Here is a 23,591-nt window from a genome sequence, read left to right on the forward strand (position 1 = left end):
TGAACTTCCTTTAGAAGCGTGGGAGCTGTCACAAAGGTCTGACTATAGACACTGCCTGGCTAGCACAGGGCCTTCCGCATCCTAATGGCTTAAGGACCCATTGTGGAGTTGGTTAAGAACAATTTGCACCTTCTCTAGCAGATTCTTGTAACTTGAACACTAGTTTTTCCCCTCCCCATTTATTTTTGGATCTGGACTTTTAATACTCCAGTCATCTGAAGTGGGTTGTGCCCACGAAAGCTCACGATCCCATCTCCATGTTTTGTTAATTTTTAAAGTACTGATAGACTGTGTTGTCTTTTAAGTTTGACTAAGGAAAGAGTTACTGCTCTCCTGTGAGCACGCCCTGCTCCTAGCAGTGCTGGGAACAGATCCTAGAGCACCAATGCCTGGTCCTGCCCTGTTCCAGCCACTGGATGCAGCTTCCTTCAAGCGCGCAGCAATAACGTTGTGCAGAGGAAAGCCAGACTGCCTGTTTGGCTCTCGACTCCACCAAAATCTCCCCTTGCCTGCTGCCATTTGTATCACCAGTCTCCTGTAGGATCCAACCCTTATGTTCAATCAGCTGGACCCAAGAGATGAATGCTGGTTTAGCATCCTCAACTGCCCCAGCAGAGACAGTAATTTTGTTGCCCTGCCGGGTAGGGTGCACTTATAACCTGGAGATTAATAAGGCTGAGACTTTTCAGCTTGGAAAAGAGGAGACGAAGGGGCAGATAGGATCTCGGTCTATAAAATCACAGCCAGGGTGGAGAAAGTGAATAAGGAAAAGTTATTGACTTGTTCCCGTAACACACAAACTAGGGGTCTACCAATGAAGTGAACAGGCAGCAGGTTTAAAACAAACCAAAGGAAGTTTTCCTACACGCAGTGCAGTGTCAACCTGTGGAACTCCCTGCCAGAGGATGTTGTGAAGACCAGGACTTCACAGAAAAGCTAGATAGCCATTGATGGAACCTAACCTCTGTGAATCTATTAACCAGGATGGGTAGAAACTGTGTCCCTAGTCACTGTTTGTCAAAAGCTGGGAATGGACCAGCTGATTAGTCCCTGGTCTGTTCGTTCCCTCTGGAGCACCTGGTATTGGCCACTGTCAGAAGACAGGATACTGGGCTAGATGGACTTTTGGTCTGACCCAGTCTGGACGCTTTTATGATTCCAACTGGCTGTGCGGTTTTATTTAAATAAGCACTGTCACTGCGTGGCTGACCCTGATTTCATTGTAAGAAGTCTGAAGGGGAAGTGGGTTTTACACATGAACACTCCTGATCTGATATATTTGTTAGTCTCCAAGTTGCCACAGGACGCCTCCGGATTTCACTGGTCACCAACTATTAGAATCTCAGTAGTTCTTTCCCAAGTACTTAGGTTTTGGAGTTAACGGTCCAGTCCAGCCTGCTGAGGCCCCTTCTTGGCAATGGCAGACCCAGCGCTGCAGCTGCGTAAGTTAGGAAGGTTTCCGAATTGACAGCAACACGTTCCCTACAATGGCACGACATCTCCGTCGGCTTAAGCAGAAAGCCCAGGTGCAGGCCGCGATGCAGAGCCCTCGCCTCGTGTTCCGTCTGGCAACATTCTGTCGCTCCTACTGGGTCGGGGCAGGAATGAGTGCGGTTCTAAGGCCTGGCCTCTTTCCCTGCGACCCAAGCCCCTGGAACCATCGAGAGCTTTCTAGAAACCACTGCTGGAGGGACGACAGCTGAAGCCCCTGCATGGGATCCTAAAGTATTTTAAACAATGAAGGCTGCCCCCTGCTGAGGGGAAAATACAGCCCGGGCTGCTTAAGTGACTTGCCCAAGATCAGCCACCAAGCCAGTGGCAGAGAGGGGAAGAGCACGTGAAGGTGTGATGTTATATGCACCCAGGCTTCAAGCAGGATTGGTGCAAGCCGCAGGCAGACACAGTGCTCGCTAGCCAGGGATTACTCGCACCACGGCTCGGCTCTTGTAGCGGTGAGCCTAGAACACTGGACTCTGAAGCTAGCACTGGACACTAACCTCCCGGATACTTCACTTGCTCTCCTCAGCTGGGAAGTCAAAATAAAGCGGCTGCTGTCTGCTCTGGCCCTGCCTCTCTTGCCATCTAGTTCACAAATGCCCAGACCTGTGACTCATGCTGCACCACGATCCGTCCCGTTGAGTAGACAACCACCACGACACATTAACTCCAACCGCTCTACACCTTGGGGAGTCCATCAACGGCTGCAGAAGGGAGCGATTCAAAGAGAAAAAGTAAAATCAGGATTATAAATCTAAAATTTTATTGAGACAAAAAACAGACAGAGCTTGGTATGAAGTTAAAATCCAAACACTTACTTTACATTTAAACAATGTTTTCACAGAAACCTAAACACATGCGTTTAAAAAAAGGTTTGTACAATGCAGTTCTAGATACATGTCACCCTACAAGGAGGTGCCAGGGGCCTGTAGGAGCGCTCATGACTCCAGACGTTAAATAGTTCAGTATTTTTCATAAATCCGTTTGATTAAAAAAACCAGCAGCAGAGCCAGAGAGCTGGCTCAGGCGCTGAAGTTGGGGGCTTGAAAACAAATCACTTGTATGGGAGGATTCGGAATTGATTTCACCTCCCTCCTACATGACACTAACAGGATTAAAAACAGGGAGGGACATCACATCCAGCGAGGGGTTCCCAGTGCTGCCAGCTGGACAGGCTCCAGTGGGGCTTGACAAGAAATCCGAACTTTCTCTCCCTCATGTCAGAAATAGCACCTTAACGGAAAGGGGGCAGAAAGGCTGGGAAGGGACCGAGATCGATTCCCTCCCCCTTACAACGCACCTTTCAGCGACCCTGGCACTAACTACCGGCCTGCCTCTGTGCAGGTGCCCCCAGTAACATTGCTCGAGGGAATTCACAGCTTCAGTCTCATACACTGTCCCCGCCCCCCACTTCTATTACCAATACTTGGGGGGTTCAGTTCGTAAAGCTGTTATAAAAAAGAGTTCTGGTCATGGATATGGAACACTGTCGACTGCTCCCCCACCCCATTAAACAAAAGACCCCCCCCCTCTCCCAACCCCGTCTCAAACTGATACACCAGTAATAGCAAAAAGAAAAACCTACACACATGCTACGCTGTAAAAATGCAGAGTTAACACTATTGGGAAGAAGGCTGTGGGTTGCCGAGATGGTCTTTGAAGAACATGCAGTATCCATCTGCTCTCCCTTTCCCCAGCCTACCCATCACCAGTGACGGGTCTTTGAGGAAGCTGCAGAACAAACTGCCTTGAAACGTGCCTCCCCCCACCCCCCACTGGCTGGGTCGAAGCTGGACGCTGGCATGGAGCTGCACAGAAACCATACTGTCTCTTCAAAGGGCATCTTCTCAAGCCACCTCTCCGCTAGGTAGAGCTGTATTCTCACGTCGCTCAAACCCACAGTCTGCTCTTTATACAAAGATGGAGGCGCGGGTTAGTTCTTGTCCTCTTTCTTGTCGTCGTCTTCCGAGGGGTAGGAGTGCCACGTCAGCCTCTCCTCGTAGAACGAGATGACCACCTGGGGGCACTTGATGTTGGCTTCCTTCGCAGGGACCAGGTCGGCCTCGTCCGAGTTCTTCCTACAGGAAGCAGAGACGCAGTGAAGGGGCTGAGGAGTCACCCAAGAGGCAGTAGGTAAGTCCAGGCAGGCCTCAGCCAGCGACCCTCCAAATGGCTGAGAGGCAGGAAGCCCACCCAGCAAGTGGGTTTGTAGGAGACTGTGGGGAGCCAGGGGGGTGTGTCTGCTGCAGCCCCACCCCCAGCTCATCTGCAGCACGCAACGCCACGCAAGCCTAGGGGGTCCCACCACAGTCGGGGCTGAACAGACCTGGAGGGCCCCAACTCCGCCCGGGGAAGCGGTCTGCTGTAGCTCTAGTCCAGGCACAGGCCTGAGGCCAGCACGGGCCAGCCGTGCCCTCCTCCCCCAGGTGTGCGCGGTGGCCGAGATCAAGGATCCCACCTGCTGACAGCAAATCCACATTAGCCTCAGCGCCAAGGGTGCAGTGAGGTGGCAGCGCCACCCTGGGAGATTTCAGGCCAGCGGGCAGGGAGCTGCGCGCACACTCACCATTTCATCAGGAACATGAGCTCCCCGCTGGAATCCGTGGCCCCGATGATCCGCTCCGGTTCAAAGCCCCGGGCAAAGCCGCGCGGTTTCTCCGACTGAAAGACAGAGAGGGAGGTGTCTGCGTGCTGCCAGGCCGCGTGCGGCCGCTGTGTGACTCAAAGGATGCAGGCACCCCGGCTGGCTTCAGGCCCGGCTGAGTCTGTGGGGAACGCTGGACTCCCCAGGCACTACGCGGGGTCCCGCCCGGGCTGAGGCACAGCAGCGATGCCGGTCTGTGCAGCCCCCATGTACACAGGCCCTGCTCTCAAGAGCCGTGGTCCTACAGTGTGAGAGACCTTCTCCGGGCACTGTTCATCAGCCCAGGAGGAGACGAGAGAGAGCGACCCACCCTTTTCTGGGCTCATCTGTGCACATATCTGGCAACCCACCAAACCTTGGGGGGCAGCAGGCACTGGCTGGGTTCTCTGCTTTGTGCCCCCCTCTCCTGCCCTTCCTTTGACTTGATGACCTGCACCCAACCCTGTGCTGCATGTTTCCCTCCCGGTCCTCGGGCCACTGGGGTCGGTGTGGGGACTGTGGATGCTCTGGGGGACTCTGTCCACCATCCCAGGAGGAGAGCTCCGGTCAGCCCTAAACACTGTCCCAGATTTAGCAGCTGACCCGTGGCTCAGAAGGGGGCTTCATCTCTAACCGCCCCCATGCCAGCAGGGCCTGGGAGATGAGACAAGGGTTTTGCTCAGCTACGGATTTCAAAGCACTTCCCAGACACAACTAGCCACTCCGTGGGTTGGCGATGTATCTCCTAAGAACGGCCAGACTGGGTCAGACCAAAGGTCCATCTCGCCCAGGGTCCTGGCTGCCGGCAGCGGCCAGAGGGAGGGAACACAAAAGGGAATCTTCAAGCAATCCCTCTCCCATCACCCATGCCCAGCTACTGACAGAGGCTAGGGACACCATCCCTGCCCATCCTGGCTAATAGATTCCTGGAGGTTAGGTCCTCCAATGGCTATCTAGTTCTTTCTTGAACCCTGTTAGGTCCTGGTCTTCACAACCTCCTCTGGCAGGGAGTTCCACAGGTTGACTGTGCACAGTGAAGAAAACCTTTTGTTTGTTTTAAACCTGTTACCTATTAATTTTATTGGATGACCCCAAGTTCTTATGTTAGGGGAACAAGCAAATAACTTTTCCTTATTCACTTTTTCCACACCAGTCATGATTTTATAGATCTCTAGCCTATCCCCCCTTAGTTTCCTAAGAAGAAAAGTCCCAGTCTCTTTAATCTCTCTTCATATGGGCCCTGTTCCAAACCCCTCAGCATTTTGTTGCTCTTTTCTGAACTTCTTCCAATGCCAATATATCTTTTCGAGCTGAGGCGACCACATCTGTGCGCAGTGTTCAAGATGTGGGTGTCCCCTGGTTTTATACAGAGGCAGTAAGAGATTCTGTCTTATTCGCGATCCCTTTTTTAATGATTCCTCACATTGTTTGTTTTGATTGCCGCTGCACACTGAGTGGATGTTTTCAGAGAACTATCCACAAAGACTCCAAGATCTCTCTTGAGTAGTTGTAGCTAAATTAGTCCCCATCATTTTGTATGTATAAGTGGGATTATTTTTCCAGTGTGCATTACTTTACATTTACCAACATTAAATTTCATTTGCCATTTTGTTGCCCAAACAATTAATTTGGGAAGATCTTTTTGAAGCTCTTCACAGTCTGCTTTGGTCTTAACTCTCTTCAGCAGTTTAGTATCATCTACAAATTTTGCCACCTCACTGTTTACCCCTTTCTCCAGATCATTTATAAATAGGCTGAATAGGATCGATCCCAGTATGGAACCTTGGGGAACATACAAGTTACCTCTCTCCATTCTGAAAACCGACTATTTATTCCTACCCTTTGTTTCCTGTCTTTTAACCAGTTATCAATCCATGAAAGGGTCCTCCCTCTTATCCCATGACAACTTACTTGATTTAAGAGCCTTTGATGAGGGACCCTGTCAAAGGCTTTCTGGAAATTTAAGTATACTATATCCACTGGATCCCCCTTGTCCACATGTTTGTTGACCCCTCAAAGAACTAGTTGATTAGTAAGGCAGGAATTCCCTTTACAGAAACCATGTTGACTTTTCCCCAACAAATTATGTACACCTATGTATCTGACAATTTTATTCTTTACCATAATTTCAACTAATTTGCCCAGTACTGACATTAGACTTACCGGTCTGTAATTGCCAGGATCACCTCTAGAGCCCTTTTTAAATATTGGCGTCACGTTAGCTATCTTCCAGTCATTAGGTACGGAAGCTGATTTAAAGGATAGGTTACAAACCACAGTTAATAGTTCCGCAATTTCCCATTTGAGTTCATTCAGAACTCTTGGGTGAATGCCATCCGGTCCCGGTGACTTGTTACTGTTAAGTTTATCAATTTGTTCCAAAGCCTCCTCTAATGACACCTCAATCCTGGGACAGTTCCTCACATTTGTCACCAAAAAAGTGATCCAGATTTGGGAATCTCCCTAACATCCTCAGCTGTGAAGACCGAAACAAAGAATTTATTTAGCTTCTCCGCAATTACTTTATCATCTGTAAGTGCTCCTTTAGCGTCTTGATAATCCAGGGTTGTTTAGCCAGCTTCCTGCTTTTGATGTACTTAAACGTTTTACTATTACTTTTTGAGTTTTTGGCTAGCTGTTCTTCAAACACTTTTTGGCTTTTCTTATTATATTTTTACACTTAATTTGACAGAGTTTATGGTCCTTTCTATTTTCCTCACTGGGATTCAACTTCCACTTTTTAAACAATGCCTTTTTTCTCTCTCTCTGCTGCTTTTACTTGGTTAAGCCATGGTGATACTTTTTTGGTTCTCTGTGTTTTTTAATTTGGGGGTATACCTTTAAAGTTGGGCCTCTATTACGGTGGCTTTGAAAAGTTTCCATGCAGCCTTGCAGGAACGTTTGTCACTGAACCTTTTAATTTCTGTTTAACTAACCTCATTTTTGTGTAGTTCCGCTTTCTGAAATGGAATGCCAGTGTTGGGCTGCTGAGGTCTTTTCCCCACCGCAGGGATGTTACATTTTATGACATTATGGTCACTATTTCCAAGTGGTCCAGTTCTATTTACCCCTTGGACCAGATCCTGTGCTCCACTTAGGGCGAAGTCATGAACAGCCTCACCCATTGTGGGTTCTAGAACCAGCTGCTCCAAGCAGCAGTCATTTAAGAAATTAAGGTATCAAGAAATTTTCTCTCTGCATCCCGTCCTGAGGTGACGTGCACCCAGACGATATGGGCATCGTTGAAGCCCCCCCACTATTACTGAGGTTTTTATTTTGGTAGCCTCTCATCTGCCTTTGCATTTTAGTCACTATCACTGTCCTGGGCAGGTGGTGAATAATATCTCCCTCCTGCTCTACCCTTATCACTAGAGCATGGAATTACTACCCAGCGAGATTCTACGGAACAGTTCGGTTTGTGCATCATTTGATTCTACGTCGTCTTTCACGTATAGCGGCCCTCCCCCAATGTAGAGCGGGGTGGCTCCTGTCACAGGCTGTCAGCAGCAGGGCTGCAAACAGAACGCGAGGGCCCTGGTTCCCTGCCCTCTGCCCTCGCTACTAGACACTGGCGATGAGTCCAGGAAGTCTCTATGGAAGGGGGTGGGTGCGGAGAGGTTCTCCCCCTCGTCCTGCCTCACCTCTTCCTTTTTCTTCTTTGGTTTGCTCTCTTCCCCTCTGTCCTCAGTGTCGGACTCGGCTTTGCGCTTGCTGCCCTCGGATTTCTCACTCTCGTGCGCAGTTTTCTGGGACTGGAGAAACTCGGCGATGAGGTCGGGGCAGTCGAGATTCTCCTCGGGCTCCCACGTATTATCCTCACTGAAATGGAAGGAGACAGCTTGCTCTCGCAGCTAGAGCCTGGGGCTCAGAGGCACTGGCTACCTCCTGGCTGTGTCGTGGGGGCCCTGAGCTGGGAGGGAAGAGGAAGGGCTGGAGACGCTCAGCCTTGCTCTGGTGGGCAGGTCTGACCAGTTTCCATATCAGCCCATCTGCACTTCACTGACAAGCTCAGACCTGGCTTGCCAGGGAGAGGAAGGGAGCCCCCCCCTTCTGCCACGTGTACAAACTGGGTTGACCATCCTGTTCAGAGAGGAGACTGGAGTCTGCCCCAGCCCTCAAACAACCCATCTCGAAGGCACCTCGTGTAGGAAGGAAATGGGGCCTTCTTGCCCCCCCAGCTGGCCGGGAGCTCTCTGGACACAGTTCATCATCTTTCTCCTCACCGTCCCCCTGCAGGGCAGGGCACTTATCCCCGTTTGATCGCGAGGGCACTGGAGCCCAGACCGGCTCCGGGACGTGCCCAGGGTCACACGAGTCTACCTCAGCAGGGAACTGCACCTGGGGCTCCCGAGCCCCAGACTAACACCCTAAGGCCGCCAGCGCGAGGAGGGGTCACAGAGTGGGCTGCACCCTGTCCACTTACTCCGAGAAGCCTTTCCACTTGAGCAGATACTCCACTTTGCCTTTCACCACTCGCCGGTCGAGGACCTTCTCCACCACGTACTCCTCCTCCTCTTCCTCTAGCACCTCCTCCACTTTCTTCTTGTTCTGCTTTTTTCCCATTGTGCTGGCCAGTTTTTCAGCGTAAGGGCGACGCTGCTGAAGTGGGGAGACACACACAGAGGTCAGGGCGGGGGGCTGTGATCTCCCCAGGGGAGGGGAAGCCGCAGTACAAGGACTGGTCACTGAGGGGCCTTCCCACAGAAGACAGACACACGTGAAAAGGCCTCCGAGAGGTGGAGCGAGATTGACTGTCCGTCTAAGCTCAACCACCTCCCTTCGGAGAACGCAATTCAGCACAGCAGGCGGAGGCTTCCTCCTTACCAAGCACCCCCCACTCAGGACACCCCGGCTCGGCTCGCTCCTCCCCCCCCAACCTGCCCGTCTGTGAACTGGCCTCCCGCGTCTCGCTTCCTTTTAACCTCCTGGCTGGGAATTTATATTCCCTGCCCCCCCGTCAAACCCAACCTGTGCGGCAGGGAAATGTCTCCATTTCACTGACGGGCAACGGAGTCCCAGCAACCAAGGGATTTGCCCAGCGTCACAAGGAGTCTGGGGCAGAGTCAGATCACCAGGCTCAGGCCAGGGCCTGGCCACTGTGGGCAGACGGACACTGGGCTGGGCGGACCCCGTCCGGGCACTGACGCATGCCTTAACCCCGTGTTTCTCAGCGTGGGCACAAAGCTGCCAACGGGCCGCTCTGGTCTGGTTATGTAACGGCTACACAGCCACAGAGCCTCGTGGTTCCCATTGGCTCCGGTTCGCCGTCCGCAGCCAAGGGGAGCCGCGGGAAGTGGCAGGGCCCGGGTGGGCCACACGCTGCCTCAGTCACATGCTCAGCCTCCCTCCCTCCACCTGCTCAGCTCGCCACGCCCAGCGCTGCCCATCGCGCGCCCAACCAGTGGAGCGCGGCAGGAGACCAGTGCGCGGCAGACATCCGAAATGGCTGTTCTCCAGGGCACTTCCAGCCACATTGGGCTCCCTGGTCAGTTCTGTATTATACGCCACGGGGAGGGGGCGAGTTCCTGCACACGCTGGGATACGGAGTTAGGGGTCACCCGTCTCCCGCGCCGGTTTAAAGAAGAGCATCTCCATTTCCATCCAGCACCTGTTAGGAAGCAGTGGAAAGGGTGTGGGAGGGAAGTTTTGATATGGCCTCTGGCTAGTTCCTTTGGTGAGGTTTCCTCATCGGCAGAGAGAGGGTAATATCGGGCAGGTATTCCGGGTCCTGTGTTTCCTCTGCACTCAGGAAAAGTCTGCGCGAACGCGGCACGTCCCTGCTGAGGGGTAGCCTGACCCGGCTAGCAAGCCAAACGCATCCCCGCCCCCCCCCCCCCCCCCCAACGGACACTGCATTCAGGGTGAATCAGAGCGCCACAGCCTGGGACCGCTTAATGCTCCGGAAAGGCAACCTCCCCAGCACCAACTTTCACTCCTCCAATGGAAAGGCCCCGCTAACCTAGTCTCCTTGCAGGACAGCCACGTCTGGAATGAGCCACGGGAGTGGAATTCTGAGCCCTGGAGGATTCTCGGTCCCCGGTAGTAGCCGCGCTCACATTGCAGCGCTACACTAGGGCAGCGCACACAGAGCGACCCAGGGATTAGTTGGGGGTAAGTAGGTCTTGGGCTCTGCCCTGGTAAGAGGGAGATCAGAGAGCTCACGCCACCACTTCTTTTGTCACTGATGCACAGTGCTGCACACCGTCAGCGTGAGGGAGAAAGGCCTTGTGACGCCCATTCACAGAGCTACCAAGAGATGAAGTCACCTGCCCTGCACATCTCAGCAAGCCAGTTGCAGAGCGTGACGAGAACGCAGATCTTTTAGCTCCCAGGCCCATCCCCGTTGACTCTGTTAACCAGTTAACTAACTAAACGGATTTTACAGCCCTCATCTTAACCACAGGCTGATGCTCCCAGCGGGGTTACTCCCTTCCTATGCACCCGAACAGCGCGTGCTGCTGGCAGAGGTTTCGCCCTCGAAATGCCACGGAACAATTTGCGATTGGCCCTGATGAACCAAGCAAACGACTGCCGCGAGGTCAGACACGTCACCTGCCAAGAGAGGTTTTCCCAGGTGAGGCCATTTTGACTTGTACGGCAGAAGTGCTGTGAGCTGGGATTAGAGCAGAACGTGGAAAGGCCTCTGGTAGCTGTGCCGAGCCGGCGGGCCCCCTCTGCACCGAGCGGCGGCTCAGCCGTTCAGTGCTGGTTTCGGTACCCGAAGTTGGAGAGAGATGGCTACCGTTCCATGCTGGCAAGGCCGTCCTAGGCTGTGCAGCTGCCACGCAACTGACAAGAGACCCACGGTGGGGGAGGTAACAGCTTTTATTGGACCAGCTTCCCTGGGGGAGAGAGAAGGTTCTGAGCAGCACAAAGCTCTCCTTCAGTTGACAAGACCCTGAGGAGGGAGGCCCAGGAGTGGGCCAAACAGACCTCATACCGGGGGTGTAATTCACCGGAGAGGTCAGCCCTGCCCTAGGAGTGGGGCTCAGGAACACAAGTCAGGAGGTAGCACCCTGCCTGGCTTCCTTATTTTCTCTCTCCTAGAAGAAAATAGGCGGGGGGGGGGACAGATAGTTCAGTGGTTTGAGCATTGGCCTGCTAAACCCAGGGTTGTGAGTTCAATCCTTGCAGAGGCCAATTTGGGGCAAAAATTTGTCAGGGATGGTACTTGGTCCTGCTGTGAAGGCAGGGGACTGGACTGGACTCGACTCCATGACCATTCAAGGTCCCTTCCAGTTCTAGGAGACAGGCAATCGCCATTCATTTAAGCTCTGAGCACAGTGAGGTGCCTGGCAAGGTGCCTCTGAGGGCATCTCCCTTCAGCAAAGGCTGAACTCACATTCATCTGGGGCTTGGCCCTGGGACCGCACCTCACACTGAGCCCAGCATGGGAGGTTCTCCAGCTGCTCAGTTCTGGACCATTCACCGGACCCCCAGAGCGCTGGGCAGGCCAGCTGCCGTCTCAGCCACAGCAAATGGAGCTGGGTTTGCTGGAAGACAGACTTTCAATCCAGGGGACCCACACAACAGGCAGCCCCCCCTTTGTGCCTGGCTCTGGGCACAGGCACGAGGCACCCCCTTCCACACAGAGCAGGGATGAGCACTCATTTTTGATTTGGGGGGGGCATGCCAAGAATGTGGACAGCAGTGAAGGACCCCACTCCTCTGTGATATCAATGCAGGTGGTACAGGGTCTGGGGTGGAGGTTGGGTGCAGAAGAGAGCTGGGGGGAGGGGACTGGGGGGCAGGAGCAGGGGTGCAGAGGTTTTGAATTGTGACCTGGGACAGGGGTGCAGGAGGGGGAGCAGAGGGTTGCAGGCCTGGAGTGCCAGAGGCAGGCTTTGGCCGGGAGGTACTCGCCTAGCCGCCTCTGGCCAGCAGCCCAGGGACCCTGCCTTCCATGCCCCACAGGCTACTCAGCAATCAGCTGGGAAGGGATGGCGTGGGGGCGAAAATGTGCTCTGCGAGCCACATGCTCCTTGGGGGGCAGGGGGAGAAATAGGTTGTGCACGGCCCAGGAAGCTGAAACTGACCAATGGGAAAGGTAAGTTTATGCTGGGGGTGGTGGCAGTGCATGGAGTCCCTCCCTCCTCCCCCCGAGGAGCTCTCAGGGCGTGGAAGGCAGGGAGCCTGGCCGAGGCTCCCGGCGGGCCTGATCCGGCCAGCAGGCCAGATTTTGCTTGCTCCTGACAGTCTGGGCATCAGACACTCCCGGAGGCCCAGCCATTTCCTGACGGGAGGTTCCCAGACAGCGGCCCCTCCGTGGCACTCGGCCTCACTGCTGACAGCCCCGCGCTGCTGCTGAGGGGGCGGTTGCAGGATTAGCAGCAGATTCCAGCCCAGCTAATCCGTTACTCTGGTTGCTGCTCAGTGACCTTGGAGCCAGCCCGGGGTCCCAGTGCCCTTTCAAGTGACTAAGCGTCCCACGGCACACGCAGAGCCGGGCACACAACCGAGGCTCCGTTTGCCGGCGCTTAGCAATGGGCTAAAGCTGCGAGGTACAGTGTCAGCAAACTGAAAAGTACAGTTCGGGGCACTCGCTTGGGAGGTGGGAGCCCCAGGGTTAATGCCCCCTCCCCTCGGCCTGATGGGGAGAAGGGACTTGAACTCGGGTCTCCCACGTTACAGGAGAGGGCCACAGCTCCTGGCCTGAGGGGGGAAGCAAGGGGGGAGTTGGGTGATTCAAATTGTGCCACTGAAGCTGTTCCACGTGTGTACATTAAAATGCAGGGACAAAGTATAGCTTGGTGGACAGGACACTCCCAGAGCATGTGGGAAACTCCCAATCCAGCCCCTACTCTGATGCCCGTTGCTACAAAGTGGCACAGGTTCATAGAACACTAGGACCGGAGGAGACCTCGAGAGATCTTCAAGTGCAGTCCCCTGCCCTCACGGCAGGACCTAGGACCACGTAGACCATCCCTGACAGACGTCAATCTAACCTGCTCTTCAATATCTCCAGAGATGGAGACTCCACAACCTCCCCAGGCAACTTATTCCAGTGTTTAACAATCCTGACAGGTAGGAAGTTTTTCCTAATGTCCAACCTAAACCTCCCTGGCTGCAGTCTAAGCCCACTGCTTCTTGTCCTGTCCTCAGAGGCCAAGGAGAACAATTTTTCTCCCTCCTCCTTGTGACACCCTTTTAGATACCTGAAAACCGCTCTCATGTCCCCTCAGTCTTCTCCTTTCCAAACTAAACAAGCCCAGTTCTTTCAGTCTCCCCTCAGAGCTCATGTTTTCTAGACCTTTTATCATTTTTGTTGCTCTTCTCCGGACCGTCTCCCATTTCTCCACATCTTTCCTGAAATGTGGTGCCCACAACTGGACACAACACTCCAATTGAGGCCTAATCAGCGCAGAGTAGAGCGGAAGAATGACTTCGAGTCTTGCTCCCAACACTCCTGTTAATGCAAGAAGGGAGACACAGAAATCTACATCAGGATATCCCACAGCCTAGTGCCTAGGGCACTCTTACAGCGTGAGAAACCCAAGATCAAATCCCTTTGGGAAACCGAACCCAAGTTTGCTTCATCCCAAGCGAGCGCTAAAAGTTACCAGAGGCTCTCCTTGCAGGAACAGTGGCTCAGTCCTGAGAAGACAGTGTGGAGGAAGCGGTCTGGTGAACGTACACATTTGTAAGTCTTCTCACCAGAAACAACATTTTGATGAACACACTCAGTGTGCGACAGTGGCTGTCCACTACTCCTCTCCCCCCAACCTCGCACTAGCTGGTCAGCCGTGGGGCCAAAGGCTGCGCTCTCCTCTCCTTCTGCAAAAGCTCCTGCAGGTCAGGCTGGCACGACAGAAGCTGCTCTGACCCCTGCGCTGTTGTGGACACAGGGTTTGTGTTTCCACCTTTGGTTAAAACCCTGAATTCATCCAGAAAGGGGGGGAGGACCCCCAAGCGGGGCAGCATGGGCTACAGCTGGGGCGGGGGACACATTCTCCCCCAACAGGCCCAGGTTCAAGTGTCTAAGAGTCAGGACTTTTCTCTGGGGAGCGCTCCCCTCCTCCCAACAAAGGGGCCCACGGGAACTGCAGCTCAATCACTGATCTACTGGCAGGCCTGATCCAGAAGGTGCTGACCCCTCCCTTCAATGGGAGGAGAGGGCGCCCAGCACTTCACTCCTCAGGGAGGCTGGGAAGCCAAAGCAGCATTTGAAAAAGAAACACGCTGAGCACGAGACGCGAGGCTGCTTCCTTCCCCATTGCTGGGCTCCACTGCACTCGGCCAGGTCTTTAATCAGAGGCCAGACAGAGGCAAACCCAAAGCAGGGAGGCTCCGGGTGCCTGTGGATTTGCTGTGGAGGGAGGCCAGGCTCTTGGCACCACATCACTCCAGCACCGCACAGACTCTGACTACCACCAGCTAATCCCCAGAAGGAGCCAGCACTGCTGCAGGAAGCGGCGGGCTCAGGTTTCATTCACAGAGGGCTCTGGAATTCTCCAGCAGATTCTCAGGCGGGAGCGCCAGGCTCCATTCCCCACAGCAACCACGCAGAGGGGCGTCAGGAAGGGAGGCAGCGAACAGCCTGTGACGCTGCTGGCAAAAGGAGAACTCCAAGAGGCTCCGTGCCCGGATGAGGCTGGAGGGAGACAGCTGCCACCTCTGGAGAGCGCCAGTGATCAGGGAGCTGAGCTACTTGAAAGCGGATTGGATCTCAGGGCTCCGGTCTCACTCAGCGGGGACCCACGTTTTTCACCACGGGCCTGTGGAATTTCAATCACAGATGCTTCGGAGTGTGGTTAGTGCTTAGAGACAGAGCTTGTTTCTAAAGCATCTACTGGTCAGCTACGGGGATCATTCGAGTGGCTCGGGGGTCTAGGAGCCCGTAATGGCAACCAGGTCCTGGACTGCGTTACACAGGACCATTCCCACCTCCCACGCTTTGGACCAGCACAGACGAGAGCAAACGCTGGGGCAGCCTCCCTTTTAACTGAGAAGGGGGCTCTGGCCTGTGAGACACATCCCTACTGGTGACTTAAATCCCCTTTAAAAGATTAACCGGTTAAAATACACGTTTAACCAGTTAACCACCCTGCCGCTCACGGCGCAGTGAGCTTGCCCAGGCTAGCGCACCATGGCAGGGGGCTGCTCCAGCCGGGCCAAGTATGCTAGTAAGGATGCGCTTTACATCCCTAATCACCAGAAAGCTGATTTTCTGGAGACGGATCCATGACTAGCAAAACAATCCAATGGCACTGAGACTGCTCCTGCAGGGAGCCTGAAACAAGGAGGGAGGGAGAGAAAGAAAGGAGGCGAAGAAGAGGGCTGAAGGTACGGCCAGACTGCATTGTTAATTCAAGATACCGGAAGTATCCTGAAATAGCAACACCCTGTCCAAGGAATGCGTTCGCTATTTCGATTTTTTTTTTTTAAATAATGGACACACTCTTTTGCCATCCCTGTAACCCTTGTTCTACAAGGAATAAGGGATGGCTCAAAAGAGCACTTTATTTTGAAGTTTGGCACCGCGTAGACGTGTCAAATTTCGAATAGCCTCTTTTGAAATTAAATCGAAAAAAGATGCAATTTGCATTTTTCCATTTGCGTGTGCAGTCTAGACATAGCCCTAGAGCCCAGACAATGGTGATGGGTCCTAATGCCCCCCAGATTGCCAAGAACTACACTTTGGAAAGGTCAAGCTGCTGTGGTCCAGCTCCTGGGCAAATGCCTAGCAGGGCAACGAGAAGGAAACGCCACAAGCGGTGCAAGGAAGGGCCAGCGTTTGCTGAGAGAGGGTGGAAACAAGTTCCCGGCCAGCAAGAGGCAAGGGGATAGAATCTCCAGGCCGGAAGACGGTTCACAAGTTTCCCTGTCAAGCGCTTTGAACTGTCCCAGGTCTGTTCCTCTGACTCCAGCTGCTGCCAGTCGAGAAACACTTTCCTGTTTCAAATTTTGAGGATTCATGCCACACAGAGACACTGTGCTCCATCTCCTTAAAGGCCCCGTCCCTCCCTTTATGCTAAAGGATCCGCACGTGACAGTCAGATGCAGGGTCTGTTCTGGCTGATGCCGAGAGGCTGTTCCTTTTGCAATAGTTCCTATGCCAGAAACTGCATCTGGTTTTGCCCTCACATGCCTGCATCCAGTAGGATGCTCTGGGCAATATATGGCCTGGCTACTGCTTTCAGTTCCAATCTGGTCCTACACGGCGCCTATCTTGGCCTTGCTACTCTAACAGGAACAAACGGGTGTCTTTTGCTGCAGTAAAACCGCAAACCCTTTTGAAGTTTAAGAGGGAACAGACTGCTGCCCCCAGTGATGGTACAAACTCAGAGCCCGACCACAGGAAGAGAGTAATCAAACAAAGGGATTGTCTAAATGTAAAATGCGACAGTGGCACATTCTCCCCTCAGCAAAGTTAATCACCTCCCCAAGGAGCGGCAGTTAGGGTCATGGAAGAATTCTTTCATCTACCAGGTGCTCAGGTCAGAGCAGCTATGCCCTCAGGGGTGTGCTTCTTCCCTTGCTCTGACCTGAGCACTATTTTTCACACCCTGAGCCACAGTTATACAGACCTAATTTTCTACTGTAGATCAGCGCTAAAGGAAGGAGTTCTGTTAAGGAGCTGTGCTGTTTCCAGTGAGATTCTGAGCTTAGCAAAATCTTTGGTGACTCTGTGTCAGCAGTCACGGAAATTAACAAATGAACAAGCCTCCACGGCTCCAGAGAACAAGTTGCCTCAGCACCAAAAGCAAGAAATGCCAAGTGGAGCCTGGGACGGAGTCCCTTTCGCCCCCACGTCAGGAGAGATGCAGCCGCTTGGGGAGGGGAGCAAGGGGACGCTTGTTCCACCGCTGCCCATTCTGAACCTGGTCTTTGTCCTCAAGCAAACCGATTTCACCACCACCATGTTCAGTCACCATAGTTAGAGTTGGGCGAGGTACCTAACGGCCAGTACAGGATGGTCCCACCTACTTTTCTGGGAAACTGGTCCCATCTGACCAGGCTCCTTGCAAGGCTGTTCTACTGTCTGAGCTAGGGATGTGATAGCGGAGTCAAGTAACCGATTAATCGCTACGCAAAGCATATAGATTAATGCTCTAGACTACAGGCATTTCCCCGCCCTCCCCCATCCCAGCAGTACATTTTTTAGCAGGCTGGCCAGCAGCCTGGCTTGCAACGGGTCCAGGACCTACCCCCCGCTGTGGCTCTGCATTGGAAGTCCATTAGGAACTGGGCAGGCAAACAACTCAGCTCAGCTCCGTCACGACTCTCGCCGGGTCTGGGAGCTCAGATCTCCCCTGGACAGAGGCTGCTGCCACCCTGCACTGCTGCCTCTGCATCAGAGGCAACAGGCAGCTGGTCTGCAAGGGGAGCTGGTTTTTAAACTGACTCCCCTCGTGGACCAGCTCCTGCCTGGCACCCGATGCGGATACAGAGGCAGCAGCACAAAGCGGCAAGGGGATTCTCGGGAGTGGGGCCGGAGCGCATTGGCTGCCGGTCCCACCCCCAGGGGCTATAAAATAGTCGAGTAACTGATAAGAATTCATGAGGATAATCAACTAGTCACATCCCTCCTCTGGGCAGACCTCACATTTAGGGTGTTCTTCCCAATACTGAGCTTCAGCTCTCTGTGGTTTATTGTCTGGGAAACATTAAAGAGAATTGCATTAAAAGGAGATTCTGAGCTACGGATGTGAAATATCAGTTAACCGACTAGTCGAGTAACCTCGAGTTCTTATCGGTTAGTCGACTATTCTATAGTCCCTGGGGGCGGGGCCAGCAGCCAGTGCGCCTCACTCCCAAGGAGCCCCCTAACATGCTGTACTGCTGCCTCTGTAAAAACCAGGCTCCCCCAGACTGGCTGCCTGTCACCCTGTGCTGTGGTCTCTGATAAACAGGCAGCAGCGCGGGGTGGCAGCAGCCCTTGTCTGACAGGGGGTCTGAGCTCTTGGAGCCGGCACAAGCCGAAACTGAGCTGGGCTGTCTGCCTGCCTGGCTCCTAATGCACTTTCAATGCAGCGCTACAGCAGGGCCCAGACCCACTGCAAGCCAGGACTGAGTTAGGCGTCTGGCCAGCCTGCTAAAAAATGTTCTGGTAGAGTGGAGGGGGGAAACACGTGTAGTCTGGAGCATTAACCTATAAGCTTTTGTGTATCGGTTAATCGACTCCACTATCACATCCCTATTCTGAGCCAAGATAAAAAAGGACTTAAAGGCTAACATTTCCCACACTCACTGGACCACCTTAAGCACCAGCATACGGGGAGAGCCCTGCGTGGTTACCAAATCTGTATCCACATTCACATCCGTAGCCACAAAAATGAGCTGCAGATATCCGCATCCGTCTCCATAGATGCGGATACCCATGGATAGCCACACATTTGCAGGGTTCTTGATAGAAACTTGTATCCGCAGCTGCAAAAGTGAGCAGCGGATAGCCACATCCATGTCCAGAGGTGGATACCCGCGGATATAAAGCAAACAGCAGCAGATGTGTAGGGCTCTACGTATGGGATAAAATGGAATTGCCACATGGATTCCTAAGGGAACACTGCTGGTTGTTCTCCATCAGGGAATGAGGGAAACTGCACAATTTGCTGCATTCCTCACTCTGGCTGGGGGGCGTGAGGGCAGAAGAACCTGGACCTGCCTTAGCTACGGGACATGCGCCCCTCCCCGAGCTGTGGCTGCTGGAGCTGCAGCAGCCATGGAGTGGCGCTTCTCACCTGACCCATAGCTGCTGCAGTGAGAGGGGACTGGGGTAATCCTCTCTCGCCAGGGCAGCCTGCCTACTGAAAGCCTCATCCCCAGGCCCACCCTAGAGCCATGATAAAATGAAAATGTCCATGCTTAATTTATTTTCCAAAAAACAAAACTGAATTTGAGGTAAGGACCTGAGCAACGGCAAGTAAAGTTCTAGTTCTTTATAAAGGATAAAACAGAACACTGGAAAGAGAGGAGAGCTTCAAGTCTGCAGATAAACGGAAAATCCAAGACACATTAAACCACTCAAAAAGAATTCAAACTCCAGTAAAGGCATCGAGGAAAGAGGCCCAGCCCGAAGTATATACAAAAGCCTCCTTTATCGAGACAAGAATAGCAGACAGAGGGGTAGGAGCTACAGTCTGGCAGCACTGCAGGACCACACGGTCCCTGCGTGGCCTCTTCTGAGCAGCATCCAGGTAGAGAGGGAATTATAAAGCAAGCCGAAGAAAAAGCAAACCGTGAATGGAGAATCAACTGCTTTAGCTGCAAAATGTCCTTTGCTAGAGGACATGCATTTGTAAAGCCTTCAATAACTTACAGCAGAAGACTAAGCAAGCATAAACATGTGCTTGGACCTAGTGTATTCAAATGAAATAGCTCTCTCCGGCTTTGTAACTTCATTTTCCCCAACTGCCCTTCCCAAATTTGGCTAGGCTCAAATCTTTGAGGATTATGAACATTCCAAGTTTATTCAGCATTTGCCAAGAGAAGACAGCACATGTATTTCTTTTGAAGCGGGAACAAGTATATTAAGTTTTGCACCCTCTAGACATGAATACAACTGAGGAACTTTCACTCAGACTTTTCAGAAATATTAGCCTGGGTTGAGACCAAGCAAGATGAAATCTCCAGACTTGATGGAACATCTAGGACTGGTTCCTGCCTTTATTCACTTGCCATCTCGGCTAGTTATTCTTGTATTTCAATTTGAGAGGACAGTGAAATACCAGCCTGTCTTGTCTATTTCTAGCCAGTTTCACTGCCCTGCTCTCCAGAATTAAGACAAAGCTGTGACGTTTGAATTGCAAACCTGGCGGGAGCTGTTTAATCCAAACAAATTACCTGTGTAAGAAAGCCCAAGATTCATAGAATCTTAGTTAATTAAAATGGTTTAAAAGCCCTTAACAAAACCTGCATTTAGAACCTAAACATCATAACAGTCCCATTATCGTACCCACTTTACTTTGTAGTCACAGGACACACACCTCGCCTCTGCAACTCCATTAGCCCCAACACTGCCAGCACAATTCCAGCATCCCAAGGCCCTCAGCGTAGCTCTCACCTCCCCAACTACAGCTTCATCACGCTCTAGTTTTCAGATCCACTCCAGTCTCTGCCATCCCCCTAGCCCACCTCTCAGCCCACCTCTCCTCCCACTTTCCCCACACACAGGATCTTTGGGTTTCAGAGGGGGTAGCCCTGTTAGTCTGTAACTGAAAAAACTTAAACAACAAATAGTCTTGCAGCACCTTACAGATTAACAAAAAATGTAGAGGGGATCATGAGCTTTCGGGGGCATCTCCCCCCATCCCCTTTCTTTCCCTGCCTTTTATTTGTAAACTGGACCCCTTAACTTCATTCATCTGAAGAAGTGGGTTGTGCCCACGAAAGCTCAGTGCCTCCCTAGGACCTCCTGGCGCAGCTGTACCCCATACCTCTCTCCATCAGGCACACTCCAGCAAGCCATCAACTACCCCCAATACGCCTGGCGCAGCTTCATTCATTCCATAGCTTCATTCTCTCCCCTTCTTCAGGTTTACTGTCACCCCAACCTGGGCAGTCTGCAGCTGAACTGGGGGCCACATGTCCCAGAGTGCAGCTTCACCCCGGTTCCCTCCACGGAGGCAGCTTCTTCTCTACATGCCCCATGGTTCCCATTCAGAGCACAGCTCCATGTGCCCCATCCTGTCTCTTTAGTGCAGCTTCATTTCCAAGTGTCCCTTCCCCAAGCCCCAGTCCCACTAGAGTCTGTTCTGCCCCCTCTGAAAGTTCCATATCCACATCCCCACGAGACAGCCCTTGGGCTAGCTCCCCTCATTGCCTAGGACCACCTGGGAACAACAACTGCTCCTCGGAACCTCACCTGCAGCTTCACAGCCACGGAGCTACCCCCCAGGTACCCGCTGCGTTCCCCCTTCTGTGACGCTCCTCTCCCGTGTACACATCCCCACTCCCCATGGCTCCTGGCGCGGCCACCCGGCCACCCACCCCCTTCAACCTCCCCTTGCCAAAGATGTAGCTCCCCTCTGCACCCAGCTCTCCTGGGTCCCTCTCTCGAGCCCCACGCCCCCTTCCAATCCCTGCTCTACAAAGTTTCCATGCATCTCTCCCCTTCCCCACCAAGTCCCAGCTTCCCCATTGCCCCCCACAATCGAGCTCCCTCTCCCAATGCCAGCTTCCCTCCCCCAAATCCCAGCCCCAAGAGCACTGTTTGCAGCAAACCCTCCCCTCCCAAAATGCAGCCCCCCCATTCCAGACCCCACCTAATCCTAGTTGTACAATTTAGCCCTACAGCTTCCCCTCCCATCCCAGCGCCCCCCTGCAGCTCCCCCTCCCGTCTTGGCGCCCCCCTGCAGCTCCCCCCTCCCCCTCCCAGCGCCCCCCCTGCAGCTCCCCCTCCCCCTCCCATCCCAGCGCCCCCCTGCAGCTCCCCCTCCCCCTCCCGGAGCCCCCTTGCAGCCCCCCTCCCGTCCCAGCGCCCCCCCCCAGCACCCCCCTGCAGCTCCCGCTCCCCCCCTCCCGTCCCAGCGCCCCCCTGCAGCTCCCCCCTCCCCCTCCCGTCCCAGCGCCCCCCTGCAGCTCCCCCCTCCCCCTCCCGTCCAGCGCCCCCTGCAGCTCCCCCCTCCTGTCCCCCCTCCCCCTCCCAGCGCCCCCCTGCAGCTCCCCCTCCCGTCCCAGCGCCCCCCTGCAGCTCCCCCCTCCCCCTCCCAGCGCCCCCCTGCAGCCCCTCCTCCCTCCCCCCTCCGTCCCAGCGCCCCCCTGCAGCTCCCCCTCCCCCCTCCCGTCCCAGCGCCCCCCTGCAGCTCCCCCCTCCCGTCCCAGCGCCCCTCTGCAGCTCCCCCTCCCCCTCCCGTCCCAGCGCCCCCCTGCAGCTCCCCCCTCCCCCTCCCGTCCCAGCCCCCCCTGCAGCTCCCCCTCCCCCCCTCCCGTTCCAGCGCCCCCCTGCAGCTCCCCCTCCCCCCCTCCCGTCCCAGCGCCCCCCTGCAGCTCCCCCTCCCCCTCCCGTCCCAGCGCCCCCCTGCAGCTCCCCCCTCCCCCTCCCGTCCCAGCCCCCCCTGCAGCTCCCCCTCCCCCCCTCCCGTTCCAGCGCCCCCCTGCAGCTCCCCCTCCCCGTCCCAGCGCCCCCTGCAGCTCCCCCCTCCCCCCTCCCGTCCCAGCGCCCCCCTGCAGCTCCCCCCTCCCCCCTCCCGTCCCAGCGCCCCCCTGCAGCTCCCTCTCCCCCTCCCGTCCCAGCGCCCCCCTGCAGCTCCCCTCCCCCCTCCCGTCCCAGCGCCCCCCTGCAGCTCCCCCTCCCCCCTCCCGTCCCAGCGCCCCCCTGAAGCTCCCCCTCCCCCTCCCGTCCCAGCGCCCCCCTGCAGCTCCCCCTCCCCCCTCCCGTCCCAGCGCCCCCCTGCAGCTCCCTCTCCCCCCTCCCGTCCCAGCGCCCCCCCTGCAGCTCCCCCTCCCCCTCCCGTCCCAGCGCCCCCCTGCAGCTCCCCCCTCCCCCCTCCCGTCCCAGCGCCCCCCTGCAGCTCCCCCCTCCCCCCCCGCGCCCCCCTGCAGCTCCCCCCTCCCCCCCCAGCGCCCCGCCCCCCCGCTCACTTTTCACAGCCTCGCCAACGGTGCCGGGGCGGAGCGGGGCTGCGCGCGGGGCCGGGCCGAGCTGAGGCGGGGGCGGGGGGGCCGGGTCCGTTGCCGGGGGCGCCACAGGCCTGGCCGCTCGCGATCCGCCTCCGCCAAACAAAAGAGCCCAGCAACCCCCTGTACCCGCCGAGCGCACTGCGCCTGCGCGGCGACCCCCGCCCCGCCCGCGGCACGCTGGGCCATGGAGTCCCGCCGTTGGACGACGGCTCCCAGCAGGCCTAGCGGCGCCCGCCCTTTCGCCGCGCTGCCTGCTGGGTGTTGTAGTCCGGGAGAGCTGGAGGGGGGAGCCCAACCAAGCCCAGCCCACGTGCGTGGCCCCAGGGAGCCACAGGCTCCCCCCTCCGCCCAGGCTGGCTGCAGGGCTGCCACCGCTCCCCCTGTCCATGAGTTCAGCAAGCCCCCGGCTGAGCGCGGCGGAAAGCTCCAGCTCCCGGAGGCAGGGGACTCCAGTGAAAAGGGAACTGCCGCCCCTAGGAGCACTGGCCTCTGCAGAGCGGCGCAGACCCCACTGAGCCCACAGTGGCCAGCCCAGGATGCGCCAGAGAAAGGCGAGAGAATCATCCAGCCCGCACCTAGGGGACGAGTTCCCTCCTGCAGGTCTCACCCTGATCTCCAGCAGTTAAGAGCCTGATTAGGCTGAAGTATAAGGGTTAATATCCCTTCAAACGTGTGTGGGGATTATGTATGGCACTGCATAGCCTTGATACCTATTTAAATATCCAATCCCTTTAATACAGTTACAAAAAATGTCTTTGCCAAAGGATCAAGGCCCACAAAACAGATATTAGACAGGATCACAAAGAAAAACAGTTTCTTGCCATTTCAACCAGAAAGGACACTGTCTCAATGACTTGATTACCTGCATCCTGCTTCAAAGGCCTTTTCAGACCACACTTCAAAGAGAATC

General features: G+C 54.9%; 1 protein-coding gene across 1 annotated transcript; it reads right to left on the bottom strand.

The window, feature by feature from the left end:
* Positions 1 to 2,237: 2,237 nt before the first annotated feature.
* CBX1 (chromobox 1) lies at positions 2,238 to 22,807 on the bottom strand. Its single transcript, XM_075911448.1, has 5 exons — positions 22,643 to 22,807; positions 8,544 to 8,719; positions 7,762 to 7,939; positions 4,064 to 4,158; positions 2,238 to 3,575 (listed from the first exon to the last, which is right to left on the bottom strand). Exons 2-5 carry the CDS (start codon positions 8,681 to 8,683, stop codon positions 3,431 to 3,433), a joined length of 558 nt encoding a protein of 185 aa, XP_075767563.1. The 5' UTR covers positions 8,684 to 8,719; positions 22,643 to 22,807; the 3' UTR covers positions 2,238 to 3,430.
* Positions 22,808 to 23,591: the final 784 nt, after the last annotated feature.

Source organism: Pelodiscus sinensis, chromosome 29, assembly GCF_049634645.1.
Source record: "Pelodiscus sinensis isolate JC-2024 chromosome 29, ASM4963464v1, whole genome shotgun sequence".
NCBI classification, from domain to species: Eukaryota; Metazoa; Chordata; order Testudines; family Trionychidae; genus Pelodiscus; species Pelodiscus sinensis.